The 15,169-nt window shown below is 42.0% G+C and overlaps 1 protein-coding gene across 1 annotated transcript; it reads right to left on the bottom strand.

Moving 5' to 3' along the window:
- Positions 1 to 445: 445 nt before the first annotated feature.
- Positions 446 to 13,883, bottom strand: tdrkh (tudor and KH domain containing; the record flags this gene model as incomplete). Its single annotated transcript, XM_034221844.1, is given in 11 exon segments — positions 446 to 597; positions 715 to 779; positions 1,428 to 1,603; positions 3,408 to 3,574; positions 3,656 to 3,763; positions 3,766 to 3,976; positions 9,261 to 9,400; positions 11,806 to 12,004; positions 12,533 to 12,624; positions 12,771 to 12,931; positions 13,765 to 13,883. Coding segments are annotated over 11 exon segments (1,536 nt in total), but the record flags the coding sequence as incomplete, so codon positions are not given.
- Positions 13,884 to 15,169: the final 1,286 nt, after the last annotated feature.

Here is a 15,169-nt window from a genome sequence, read left to right as displayed (position 1 = left end):
CTGCTCCCCGCAAAAAGCAAGGGGATCTTTCCATAGAAAATAAGATCTGTGTCAAAGCAGGTTGATTGTGCTAACATGTTTGTTCAGCAGTATAATCTCCACCAATTTTGAAGCGGAAATGCAATCAGTAGTTCAAAGCTAAAGGCGGCTTATGTTTGGCGTGATGCTGTTTACTAGTCTCACTTGTTAGCATCGGCTGTCTTTATGACACATACACGATTCAGACACTCATCAGTGGGGTATTTACTGACGTATGTTATGTTCCAAAACATGAACATTTCTTCTGCTTGTCTTAACCACATACCTTATTTCAGGCTAACCAAAACATGTTTAAAAAAAGCATTGACTTCAAGATGAAGGCACTGGAAGTGTTCAAATGCTGACCAGCTCTGGGTTTCAGGACTCATTCCTGCACCACTCTATAACAAATCAATAGCTCGCTGACCTTGCCATCAGAGTTGTCGTAGAGCTTGACGCTTGGCCAGGAGGAGACGTCAGAGTGCGAGTAGCTGCAGAGTTTGGCCTGCAGGGGGCTCCAGGAGGCGCAGTAGGTCAGCTGCTCAAAGTCATCCAGCGCTGCCTCCGACCACTCCTCTCCTGGGAACCACAGTAAGATGAAAGGAGCATTTGAAAGCCAATCAGTATAGATCTCAGAAATATGCACATACATCTTTAACTTAGTTATATGTCTGAAAGGAAAGACAAGAGCTTTACCTTTTGGTCTCACTCCTGCTAAGTTGCATTCAATAGCTTGGAATGGTAAGCTGAGGAAGTCACTCCTGAAATATGAATGCAGCAAAAACAAAAGCTGTTAATAACGAGGCTGTACCATTTTTCACTGCTGCCACAAACAATGATATGCACTGTTTACAGCATTAAAGCACAGCACCCTCACTTCCTGCCAAAGGAAGGGGGGGTGAAAACACGTCATGGTGTTTGAAAGTCTGGACTGCACAGTCTGAAGCCCTGCTGTTTGGATCTTCATTAAATACATACTATCAGCCTATCATAACAACCTAGTGAGGCTGTCCAACCACATCATCTCTGACCCAAAGCATGTTCTGAACAGTGAATAAGAACTGCTACCATCTAATGGGAGATACAGGATCCCACCATTCAATAAGGTCAGACTGAAGCACTCCTTTGTGCATCAGTCAGTCCTCTCAGTAAACAGAGCTGATCCCAGATCAAACGCACGTTTTCTCTCACTGATTGTGCGGTTATGCTTTATGTTTGTTGTTTGTGTTTCATGTATTTGTGTCTGGAGATTTGTCAATGTTGGTGTTGGACATGGCGCTGCTGTGACGCAAGTCACATTTCAGACTTGGTCTGACTAATAGAGAAATATCGTATACTGTATATATTTAGTGGTTAGAGCAGGAACATGTGATGGGACATGCAGGCATTGATGGACCTTCCTCTCTCACCTCACTCTGCAGAGGCTGTCTCTGGGCAGCTCTCCGTTGTCTCCAAAGTCAACATAGTAGAGGTCCACCATTCCAGAGCCCAGCATTCCCAGCACCCTAGCCCTGTTCCATGTACCGTGGTCGTGGTAGGGAGCAGCCACAATGTCCCCGACCACAAAGGTCTCCACCCTCTGATCCTGAAAATGAGGAAATGACTTGTTATTTCTTAAATGGAGGGTCCAAGTGAACAGGGCCTTCATAACTCCATAGCATGTATCTGTTTGCGTTTCACACATGTTTTTATTATTACAATAAGCAGTATTTATTCCAGGAGACAGTATTTCATTTTGACATTGCTTTATTTGTGATATATGACCCGCTCTATCGAAATCAGTCGGAAGTCGCAACGGCTTATTTCAAAATAAACGTGGATTTGCGTAAAAAACTATTTTTTCGGGGTTCGGGTGTTTTGTTTGATTTTAAACAAACAAAGTCTTGGCTTTCAGAATATGAAACTTTTATTTCAAAAATCACACGATAAATACAGCTTTGAAGCTTGTAAAGGGACGAAGACAGGCACCTCTCACTCGCCACTCTGCTGTTCCGCAGCGCAGCCCCCCCCCTCCCGCTGACATTATTAATGTAAGCGTATAGTAATCATAGATAACACGGCAGGGTCCGTTACAGTTTGTTTTCATCTGATTTCAATTAAACAAAGTCTTAGCTTTCAGAATATTAAACTTGTTTCGGCAAATTCAGATGATAAATACAACTTTGAAGCTTTAACGGCATAATTACAAGCGGAGAACGGAGTAACTTAACGTCACAGCAGGCATAACAACAGCCGGTGCTCACACACACACACACACACACACACACACACACACAACACCACACACACACACACACACACACACACACACACAACACACCCACACACACACACACACACACACACACACACACACACACACACACACACACACACACACACCACACACACACACACACACCACACAAACACCCACACACCAACACACACACACACACACACACACCACACACACACAAGGCCTTTTTCTTTCTTTTCGGGAGGCGTGTGGTGCAGTGGGTTGTGCCTTGGTGTTGGGATCAGGGGGTCACAGGTTCAAACCCCACTGCAGTCAGCATGTCGTTGTGTCCCTGGGAAAGACACTTCACCCCAAATTGCTCCTGTATGTTAGTCGCTTTGGATAAAAGCGTCTAACAAGTGACATGTAATGTAATCTAATGTTTCTCAAAATGATGACTCGGTGACAGTCATTATAAAATGTGACATATTTTGCTTAATATTTGGAGTACAAAAACAATCCTGATATCATTAGAAAGCTCGGAATCTCCTCTTTCCAACAGTGTATACAACTCAAAATGTGTCTTCGGGTCAATGCGACTGATTTCGATGGAGCAGGTCACATATATATAGACGTGTGCATTTACTTGGTTTAAAACCTTCTCTTCAACATGTAGCTTATTGTATTTGCTTTGACATGTATATCGTTCACTTGAGTGGTTTTTCAACATAATGGTGCATTGTTTCATTTATACTCCGTTTCTTCTTGCACACTTTTTTTGATTGTTTTATGTCTTATATATGTTTTCATATTTCATATTCATCGCCATAACAACACTGTAACTACTGCGCATATGACAATAAAGCCTTTGAATCTTGAATCTTCAGCCAAAGCATGTGTATCTTGTCTGGTTAGATTTGAGTTACAAGTCTCTGAAAAGTATTACACAAATGGTGGAAATCATGCAATAAGGGTTTGAAAGGACTGTATTTGCCCCTAGGAGCTGTTTGTAACAGACACTTCTGCAACATCCAGTGATGGTTAAAACACTGTCCTTTCCACCTGACACAGCATCCTTCTCTCTCCCGTGCCTCGGGCTCTGTTATGGAGTTCCAGCGGCTCACTGGTTTTGGTATAACACCTGAGTAGAGACATATGGAGTTGTCCTTACTGTGGGGTTGCCGCTGTTATAGAAGCATGTCATCTCCTCCGTCAGTTTGTCCAGCTGAAGGGAACGCACCCCGAGGATCTGGATCCAGAAGTGGTTGGGGTTCTCTGATGCAGAAACATAAACCTCGAGGTGTTCATCAGGCTGGAAGCTCAGGTCTGGGCTGGGAACTGGATGACAGAGAGGAAGATCATTTGGAACGGCTTCCAAGGACATATAACAGTGAGAAATGTAAGAGAAGGTGAACTCACTCTCAAACTTGGAGACTTCAGAGAGGGATTCTGTGGAGACACTGTCCTCCTCCTCCCCCTCCCCCTCCCCCTTGTTGTCTGTGATGTCCAGCTCCTGAACCGTGTCTTTGGCTCTCCTTTGGTGCCGTTAGCATGGAGGAGCCCATTCCTCTCAGGCTGGGAGCAGGGGCTGTTGTTGTTTAGTCCCACTGGAGCTTCAGGCTCTGTGCTGTCTGGTCTCTGACTCACAGCAGTATGACCGCGCTTCGGCCGCAGGGCAGACGACTGGGAGATCTTCGTCCTCACCATCATGTCCTCTCTGACTTTTTCTAGAATCAGTTCCTGGAGACAGACAATGAGAGTAGGAGTTACGTTGCTATATATGTATTATAAGTGACCAAGGCAAGGCAAGTTTATTTATATAGCACCTTTCAACACAAGGCAATTCAAAGTGCTTTACAAAAAACGAAAGACATTAAGAAAATGGCATTTAAAATCAGTCATTAAAAAGAAAAGATAATAAAATAAACATTAAAAGAAAAAATACATGGATAAAAGTTACAGTGCAGTTTAAGATGTAAATAGTTCAATTAAAAGCAGCGACAAAAAGAAAAGTCTTCAGCCTGGATTTAAAAGTAGTCAGAGTTGCAGCGGACCTGCAGGTTTCTGGGAGTTTGTTCCAGATATTTGGAGCATAATAACTGAATGCTGCTTCTCCATGTTTAGTTCTGACTCTGGGGACAGAAAGCTGACCAGTCCCTGAAGACCTGAGAGATCTGGATGGTTCATAATTTAGCAGGAGGTCAGAAATGTATTTTGGGACTAAACCATTCAGTGCTTTATAAACCAGCAGCAGTATTTTGAAATCTATTCTTTGACACACAGGAAGCCAGTGTAAAGACTTCAGAACTGGAGTGATGTGATCCACTTTCTTAGTGTTAGTGAGGACTCGAGCAGCAGCGTTCTGAATTAGCTGCAGCTTCTAATAGATTTTTTAGTGAGACCTGTGAAGACACCATTACAGTAGTCCAGTCTACTGAAGATAAAAGCATGGACAAGTTTTTCCAAATCCTGCTGTGACATTAGTCTTTTAATCTAGATATTCTTTATATAGTAGGCTGATTTAGTAACAGTTTTAATGTGACTGTTAAAACTCAGGTCAGAGTCCATGACTACACCTAGATTTCTGGCTTTATCTGTTGTTTTGAACATTGCAGGCTGAAGCTCAGCGCTAACTTTTATACGTTCTGCGTTGGCTCCAAAACCATTACCTCAGTTTTATCTTTGTTTAATTGGAGAAAGTTCTGACACATCCAGTCATTGATTTGTTCAATGCACTTACTCAGTGTTTGAATTGGAGCATAGTCTCCTGGTGAAATTGTTACGTAAATGTGTGTGTCATCTGCATAGCTATGGTAACTTATTTTGTTGTTCATTATCTGAGCCAGTGGTAGCATGTAGATGTTAAAGAGAAGAGGCCCCAAGATGGAGCCTTGAGGACCCCACATGTCATATTTGTCAACTCAGATGTTATTATTTACCTATAGAAACAAAGTTTGTTTCTGTCCTTTAAGTAGGATTCAAACCAATTTAGAGCTGTTTCCGAAAGTCCCACCCAGTTTTCCAGTCGGTCTAGTAATATGCTGTGGTCAACAGTGTCAACCGCAGCACTGAGATCTAATAATACTAACACTGAAGTTCTGCCACTGTCTGTGTTTAAGTGGATGTCATTGAAGACCTTTACAAGAGCAGTCTCAGTGCTGTGGTTTGGACGAAAGCCTGACTGGAACACATCAAAACAGTTATTAAATGCAAGAAAATTACTCAACTGTTGAAAAACAACTTTTCAATGATTTTACCTATAAAGGGGAGGTTTGATATGGGCCTGTAATTGTTCATTACTGAAGCATCTAGATTATTCTTTTTTAAGAGCGGTTTAATGACTGCAGTTTTCAGGGCCTGTGGATAAATACCTGAGTGAAGAGATTTGTTTACTATATGAAGTAGATCTGAGGCCATGCAAGGCAAAACATCTTTGAAAAATCCTATTGGAATAATATCAAGGCCGCAAGAGGAGGATTTCAGAAGTTGTATAATGTCCTCTAGGTTTTTATCATTAATCTGATGGAATTGTGTCATGATGTCTGAATTGATGTTAAGTGGAGATAGGGACAACACATTTGCTGTACCTGATGCAGAGGCACTGACTGCTTGTCTGATTTTCTGAATTTTGTCAGTGAAAAAGGCAAAATCATTGCACGCCCTGGTGGATAGAAATTCAGAGGCTACTGACACTGGGGGGTTAGTTAGTCTGTCGACGGTAGCGAACAAGGCACGTGCGTTGTTTTTGTTTTTGGTAATGATGTCAGAGAAGAAAGACTGTCGTGCGTTTTTCAATTCCAAATTATAAAGGCCAAGTCTCTCTTTATAGATTTCAAAGTGAACCTGGAGATTTGTTTTTCGCCACCTACGTTCAGCTTTTCGACACTCTTTTTTCTGTTTTCACGGTCATGGCCTTTCTCCATGGAGATATTTTCTTCCCAGTCACTTCCGTTACCCTAGTTGGAGCAATGGCATCTATAACATTTTACATTTTTGAATTAAAATGATCTACTAGCTCATTTACTGAGATGTTGGCAGGGGCAAGTGTGGAAGAAAAATCTGAGTAAAACATTTCCCTAGTATTTTCAGTTAAATATCGCTTTGTGGTTACCTCTTTTTGAACATTTTTGTGAACAGAAATAGAGCTCTCAAAGAAAACACAGGAATGGTCAGAGAGTGCAACATCAGTCACCACAACCTTAGAGATATTCAGATCCCTTTGAGATAATTAAGTCCAGAGTGTGCCCCTTATTGTGCGTGGGCTCCGTCACATGCTGAGTCAGTCCATAGTTATCAAGAACACAAAACAGTTCTTTAGCCCCTCTGTCCTGGGGGTTGTCAACATGGATGTTAAAATCACCAACAATGACTAGAAGGTCAAAGTCAATACACACTATAGACAGCAGTTCAGTAAAGTCATCAAAAAAGCTTTGCACAGTATTTGGGTGGTCTATAGATATTTAGGAACAGAGCTCGAGAGGAGCATTTCAGCTGAAGGGCCACATATTCAAAAGAATCAAAGTTTCCATACGATGTCTTCCTGCATTGAAGGGAATCATTGAACAGAATAGCAACTCCACCCCCTTTCTTATGCATTCTTCCTGACCTCATAAAACTAAAGTTGGGAGGGGTTGATTCGATAAGAACAGCTGCCACTGTTATTTTGTTCAATCCAAGTTTCCGTTAAAAACATAAATCAAGATTGTGCTCAGTGATAAATCATTGATTCAAAATGTTTTTCCTGCCAAAGACCTGACATTTAATAAAGCTAGTTTAAGTTTGTTAAACACACTATCAGTCATGTTTTTTGTAACAAGCTGTGGCTGACATGGAATCACTGCTAAATTAGATACACTCACACAAACGTTTGAGCACTTCCTGTATCTGAGCTGATTCCCCGCTCTTAATCTATTACCTATCAACACAGATATCGGCAAAGCTACTGGCAGGCAGGGCCCCGACATGTCCTGGAAAGAGTTGAGAGTGCCATACGCCCTTGAGCCTGGACCCAGCACATATCAGTAAGAGTTTGTTGCATTTTGTACACACACATCCTTATCAGGCTTCGGAGACTGCAGATGCTTTGTTGAAGGGAGGGGAGGTGGTTGACGTAGGCACGGTGATGGAGACGGGGGAGATGGTGCGGGGGTAAAGGACATGCTGCCAGGGGGGGAGGTGGTTGACGTAGGCAGGGTGATGAAGACAGGGGCGATGGTGCGCGTCTCTGCAGTGATTTGGTGGGCGTCGTTGAGGAGCGGGGGTAAAGGACATGCTGCCAGCCCTGCGTATCGCCTTAGTTTGGTCTTTGAACTCCAGGAAGGAATCGGTGCCAACCCTCTGTATTTCATTCGTGTGTTCAGCGATCTCCAGGAGGGTGGGCGAGGGTGAAAGGGTGAACGGAGAGTAGAGAGAGCTGTGGGGTGAAGGAAGAGTATCCTCAGAGGTGATAAGGGGGGGTGAAGGGCGGTGGAGACTCCTCCATTTGTCTCCCATAATCAAGACATTCCTCAGGCGGGTGCAGTGATAGATTTTCAAGATTTTCTGAGCGATGTGTTGTGTCTTTCTCTTTGTTTTGATTCCTCTTGTTGCTTGTCCTTGGCAGAGGGAACAGATTGATGACGTAGGCAGTTGAATACGTTAGAGATAAACAATTTCACTCCTGACTTGTTCAGACAAACTCCATTTGCCTTAAAAAGATGTCTGCGGTCCCTGAAAAAGTTAAAGTTGTCAATAAAATGGACAGAATGGTCAGTACAGGCCGTGGAAAGCCAGGTGTTCAGTGCAAACAATCTGCTGAATCTCTCCACTCCTCTTCTGACTGGCGGTAGAGGGCCACTGATGAACACCTCTGCATTTAGAGAGCTGACAGTTTCCAACAGACATTTAAAGTCTTCTTTCAGCACTTCTGACTGTTGTTTCATAACATAATTTGTTCCAATGTGCAGTACCACATTCTTCACAGTCGGATGTTCAGCCCCAATATGCAGGATCTTCTCAGCCAAGTCAGAGACCACATCCTTGGGAAAACAGAGTACTTTGGTGTTGTTCAGACCTTTTACATCTCTTACAGCAGAGTCACCCACAATCAGAGTTTCAGGCCCAGTCGTTAGCTTTCCCTCTAGCCTTTTACTTTTGGAGTAGCTATTGGTCCTTACCCTGCTGCGTGAAGAGGACAGGTTATCCAGGTCATCAGATCTCCGGTTCTCGGTCAGCGGAGCGTATCTGTTCTGGATTGGCACACTTGGTGGTTTAGGAGGATTGTTTGTAATTCTCCCTTTAGCAGCTGTCCACTGCTGTTTCCTAGTAGGAATAGGGGTTGAAGAGGCGCTCTTCCTGGGTGATAACAATGCAGGCCAGTCGGTCGCATCACAGATTTCAGAGCGCTGGGCTCTGCCTGTTGTTCGTCCTCCCAAATCCCATGGAAATTATTTACTCTTCGGCCTTGCACCCAGAGAGTTCCAGGGAGGACTACCACTTATAGATTTATTACCCGGTACACAGCCCTCCTGTTCCTTGGAATCCTTGTAGCTGCTAACTAGCTTTGAGTTAGCGTGCCTTTGTCCATTCTTTTGCAACACTGGTAAAGTCGTGTCATTCCCACGACATAGTCCATTCACTTCCACGTTAACTTCCAACCATTGCATTTTCATTTCCAACACGGCCATCTTCTGTAGAAGTTTGTGGAAGTCATCTGTAGAGAACGGAGGCATTTTGCTGCTAACTAGCTTAAGCTAAATAGCATGCAGTAGCCTACCAGGCTTTAGCTGTTGCTAGGCCACGGTACTGTAAGACTGAGGTCGTCGTAAAAATATTGAAATATGGCTGAAACCCTCCGTCTATTTACGAAGAATAACTGTCCCAGTGATAAGTTAATGTCCAGGAGCCGCTGCTCCAAGTTTTCAGAGAATAAGAATAGGAAAATCAGCATAAAAAAGTAAGCAGAGGCAAGAGCAAGCAGAAAAGTGTCTGCACTGTAAGAAGGCTACACACACAGGGGTAGTTCAGATAAGTGGACCCTCCTCACCTTGGCCTGCTCCACCTCCTGCCTGCTCCCTGTAATCGTCACCTTGCCTTTGGCCCCAGGGCCGAGCGTCTTCTCTTTAGAACAAGACACTTTGGCCCCTGTGGTCCTGTTGATCAGCTTTAAACTCTCTCCACCACGGCCTGCAACAAACACACAATCAGACTCAAAGTGCATTATATTTTACAAACATAAACAAAATCATCTTCAGAGCCTCAAAGAAACTGTGAATGGATCTTAATGTTGTGTTTGAATCCAAAGCCAAGGTCTCACTTTGAAGGTCACCTTGGTTTTCAGACAATTGATGCTAAGTTAAGTTAGAATGTTAAGTTACAGTTCTAGAATGTTAAGGTACAATTCTAGAATGTTAAGTTACAGTTCTAGAATGTTGAGTTACAGTTCTAGAATGTTAAGTTACAATTCTAGAATGTTGAGTTACAGTTCTAGAATGGTAAGTTACAATTCTAGAATGTTGAGTTATAGTTCTAGAATGGTAAGTTACAATTCTAGAATGTTGAGTTACAATTCTAGAATGTTAAGTTACAATTCTAGAATGTTAAGTTACAGTTCTAGAATGTTGAGTTACAGTTCTAGAATGGTAAGTTACAATTCTAGAATGTTGAGTTATAGTTCTAGAATGGTAAGTTACAATTCTAGAATGTTGAGTTACAATTCTAGAATGTTAAGTTACAATTCTAGAATGTTAAGTTACAGTTCTAGAATGTTGAGTTACAGTTCTAGAATGTTGAGTTACAGTTCTAGAATGTTAAGTTTAAGTTACAGTTCTAGAATGTTAAGTTACAGTTCTAGAATGTTAAGTTTAAGTTACAGTTCTAGAATGTTAAGTTTAAGTTACAGTTCTAGAATGTTAAGTTTAAGTTACAGTTCTAGAATGTTAAGTTTAAGTTACAGTTCTAGAATGTTAAGTTACAGTTCTAGAATGTTGAACGTCTAATGTTCAACATTCTAGAATTTGTATTAAACATTGTAGAGCTTTACATTACAATTCTAGACTTTTAAGTCAACATTCTAGTAGAATTTGTATTCAACATTCCAGAATTTTAAATTAACATTCTAGAATTTTAATTCAACATTCTAGAATTTTAATTCCACATTTTAATTTTTTGTAATTAACATTAGAGAATTGTAATTCAACATTCTAAAATTGTAATTCAAAATTATACCATTTTAATTCAACATTCTAGAATATTAATTCGACATTATAGAACTTTAAATTAACATTCTGAAACTTTAATTAAAAAGGTAGGGTAGGTAAGAATGGAGAAACCAGCTCGAGTGCACTAGAATTTGAAAGTACGCAGCCGGAAGAAATCTGCCCCTTCCTTCAGACTTCCTTACAGAGCCCCTCCTCCAACACACACGGACATTCTACAATGTTTATTTAAAGGTCCCATGTCATGCCTTTCCGGTTATTACCATGGGGTTATTACCCGTCCCCTTGTGTGTTATGAAGCTTTTTCTGCATGTAAACGGTCTGCAGAGTCACAAACCCTCAAAGTACACCCTGTAGGGAGTACAACTCTAACACAGAAAAGACCTGTCTGTGCTTCCCAGAACGCCTCTTTGGACATTTCTCTTTTTTCCTTCCGGGGGTCCAAATGGACCAATCCACGGAGCTCCGCCCGCGCACGCACGCACGCACGCACGCGGAGCAGCGAGCCCCGCTACGTCCCCCCAACACGGCACCCAGACCCCACACAGCATTCTCATCTGTTTGTCATTACTGGTGTCATTTTCTGGTTGCTAACGCCATTGTAAAACATAAACACTGATGTTCCGCTGTAACGGTGGTGAACTCATCAGAACAGAGTGGGCGAGCTGACCAATCAGAGCACACTGGAGGGGGGGGGGCAGGAGCTCCAACAAGCCGTTTAGGACAGAGAGTGAATACACATACTATACAGAGATGCTGTATGAGAAACCAATGTGAGTTTGGAACATTGAACAATGTAAATCTATTCTAGTAGACCTCAACAATGGAATTATGATCAGTAGAAATGGCCATGACATGGGACCTTTAAAGTTCTAGAATGCTGAATTACATTTCTAGAATGTTGAATTACAACCATAAAATGTTCATTTAAAATCCTAGAATGTTGGAATAAAAGTTTAGAATGTTGATGGAAATTCTACTAGAATGTTGAATTAAAATGTTAGAATATTGAATTACATTTCTAGAATGTTATATTACAATTCTAGATACAGCATTAGCTAGGATCTGAAATATTTATTGGCATCTCACATTTTAATGTATTATTACAATAAGCAATATTTTATTTCACTATATAGTACTTAATTTGACCTTCAATTTTTTAGCTCACCTTATTCTACTTTACTATTTTTATAGTTTTTGTATTAGTTTATGTCTTGTATATATTTATGTTGCATTGTTGGAGGAGCCTGGAACTTAAGATTCTCATTGCAACGTCCAGGCTGTAGCTACTGTGCATGTGACAATCCAGCCTTTGAATGTTATTGAATCTGAATGTGGGAATCCCTCTTGTAATCCTCAGCATTTGGGAGATACCTATTATACGTCCGAAGGCTGTCTGAGGAACGTCCAGAGCCTCGCTCAGCTGCTCACAGTCAGTGAGCAGGTTCTCCAGCACACAGCGAGCCAGCAGGACCTGCTCCTGGGTGCCCTGCATCAGGAAGCTCACGGAGCTGTGACCCTGCTCCCCGGGGTCCGACAACACCCGCAACTGAGCTCCAGACCTCTGGCTCACCTGAGAGACACAGGAGAGCACTTAGACCTCTCCACACACTCCTGTCAATCAACAGCTAATTGTAACACACACTTGCAGTTGGTGCTCAATTTGAGAAGGGGTTTGGATTGGTAAAAACCACAGTTCATAACAATACAATCATTCATTGTTTGGTTACTCATCATAAACATGACAATCAAATCATCAAAAACAGAACAGGCTCCGTTATGTTTTGTCTTTATTTGATCTTTTTTTGCAGATTTTGACTTCTTATGTTTATATACATTTGTCATTCTAATTGTTTTTATTGATCTTTTGATCCAATTCTTTACTTGTGAATACTTTAGCTATATATTTCTGCAGATGAACTAATAATGAAAGTAATCATTGATCGTAATCTACCTCAAAATAACAACACATTGACAAAAAACCATATCTTAACAGTAAGATATAAAACCTTTATCTATGTCCATTTAGATTTACTTTAGGATGCCGACTACAAACCTTTGTGAGCAGATACATATATGTGTCCGGTATTGATCTACCCACCTCGTCCAGAAAGTTGGCTTGGTGTCTGGATATGTTTCTGTACACTTCTACAGGAACGGTCATCTTGGACTCCTCAGGCTTGGGCCCAGGACCTTGAAAAGCACACCCTTGTTAGTCACAGATAAGGTTATCAGAACATAAACACTAAACCCTACACTTTGTTACATTTGGCAGAATATATTGGAATATGGCAAGTGTGAAAAAAGGTTAACACCTGCATGAACACATACACACTCACTGATGTTGGTGCTGCTTATATGGCGATAGACGATGTAGCCCACTGTGGCCCCGACAGAGAGCCCTGCAGCCAGGGCCACCATCTTGCCCGAGCTCAGGGGGCTCTTGTGACTCTCCTTCACTGCGTCCATAACCCCACGTGCAGCCAGTGGGATGCTCCACCTTAACACACACATGATACAAGTCTCCTTTACAATCCTCCCCTAAGTTACTGCTTATTTCTATCCCTTCCTGTTCATCCCCTCCCTCCCACCATCCTTTACAACAAATCCGGATTCTGCTATTGCAAAATGTGAATTACAATCAGCAGGAGCCTATTAGCTGGTGTCAACAAGCCTCAGTGTTTTGTTGGCACCTGTACAGTCATGCAGCACAAAGCTGAAAGCAGTAGCCAGCCTGATCCCAACAGTAGACCAGTGTTCTCAAACATCCGCATTACATACAGACTTCCATTATATTTCATCTACTTTTCCCAATTGAATAGATGCTGTCCTATTGACATGAGAGGATGCGTGTTGTTCATTTGTGTAACTGTGTGTATCATTTAGTGTTCTTGCTCAAAGTACCCTGGAGGTCCTGAGACCTGAATGTGAGAACCACTGCAAGAGATTCTTACGTTACAGCTTTTACTCTCTCAATTGCCAACAACAATTAGCCTGCAAAACGTGCACAAGCAGTCACATACACACAAAGTAGACCCTAAATGACTGAACATTTAGTGTCTGCACATCCACACAGCACTGCGCTTCTGATAAATGCACAAAGCCACACTGCAGCAGTAATGCACTGAAGCTGCTGCTGCTGCACACTGCACCGTTACCTCCAGCCATTCCATTCATCAGCCAACACTCAGTCGGTCACTTTGGAGGCCTGTAGTGTCAGACTGCTACAAACTACAACTCTCACACAGAAACAGAACGCACTGGAGGTAAGCGGGCATGGGGGGGGGGGGGGGGGGGGAGCACACAGCACCACCATGCAGATGTGTGTCTCACTGAGAGAGGAGGGCTCTGGGGCTGTAGTTGAGAAACACATGGGATTTGGACACTCCAACGTCCATCTCGGTGACTAACAGACACAATCTTCTCCAATCCTGGCTCTTTTTTTGTTTACATCCAAGTTCAAGACTACTGGCAGACAGGTAGAGGGAGAAGAACGTTTCAGCATATCAATGAAGTCACTAGAACACAGCAAAGGGCCAGCCATATTGCTCTGTGCTGTCCTTTTGAGGAGAGCAGAACGTCCTCATCATAGATTTCATCTCTTTTTCCAGTTCTCTGGTGTGGTCAAAAATAATACAATAAAGGACGTTTTTTTCTAAGATCCTTGATTAAAAATAGCAATTTGTAATCAATCAGGGAACATCATGTTAGGTTTCTCTGGATGTCAGATGATTTGGGCATTCAAAAGATCCATCATACACACTTTGGTGTCAATCAAATATCAGTGGTGGAAGAAGTGCTGAAGTCAAAGTAGCAACACTAAATTGTAAAAGTACTCTGTATACAAGTACAAGTCCTGCATTCAATATCTCTCGGGTAAAAGTGCAAAAGTATCAGCATCAAAATATACTTAAGGCGAGACACGGCAGGCAAAAACATCGTTTTTCAAGTACTGGTCAATTTTGAGATTTTGTGCTATTTTGATTCCATAACATGTTTTCTTTCAGGCTTTTGGAAGGAAAACGTACAAAATACACATTTAAGTGTTTATTTTACTATAGTTTGTCTATTTGCGTCTGTAGATTTCTCCTAAATTCACCAAAAGTTAGCATTCTAACGTAACATAAAGTACCGCGACCGCTGTGTGCACCATGTCAACAGAGGTATCGCTGGAAAGCTGTGTCTCTCCTGCACAATCTCATCGGATCCAAATATGGTCATTTCCTTTGTATCAGCAACCAATCGTGAAAGCACAAAGGGGTCTTAAACCAAGAAACGAAATCTCATTGGCTGGTGTCAATTTCTGACAACGTGATTCGTTCAGATGCGTCACGTGGTGTGCTAAAACACTTCCTGGTTAGCTTTCAGCTAGAAATTGAAATCTCAAAATGCCAAAAGAACGGCGAAAAAACGTTCACAGAGAAGACGACAACAATTGTCACTTGCACGAAGCAAGGTTATACAAAACACAAATGACCCCGAACATGAAATACCTTCACGGAGTGCGTCGATGCGCAAGCTGTCATCCAAAGAACAGGAGGGTTTAGCTAGCGCCTCACTGCAATCTTTAAAGGTCGTTTTCTCAAAATGAGTTTTTTCTCCTACTCTGAGTTCGAAATGTCAACTTCAGTAGCACGTAGATACACCAAACCTTCCAGTTATATTCCTATCAATATTATGAAGGCTTTTACAGAAGGGTTTGTTCATATATCATTCATAGCCTGAATTATACAACATT

The sequence above is a fragment of the Gymnodraco acuticeps genome, unplaced genomic scaffold, assembly GCF_902827175.1.
Source record: "Gymnodraco acuticeps unplaced genomic scaffold, fGymAcu1.1, whole genome shotgun sequence".
Lineage (NCBI taxonomy): Eukaryota > Metazoa > Chordata > Actinopteri > Perciformes > Bathydraconidae > Gymnodraco > Gymnodraco acuticeps.
Note: the sequence above shows the minus strand (reverse complement) of the source record. Positions and strands in the feature narration are given on the sequence as shown.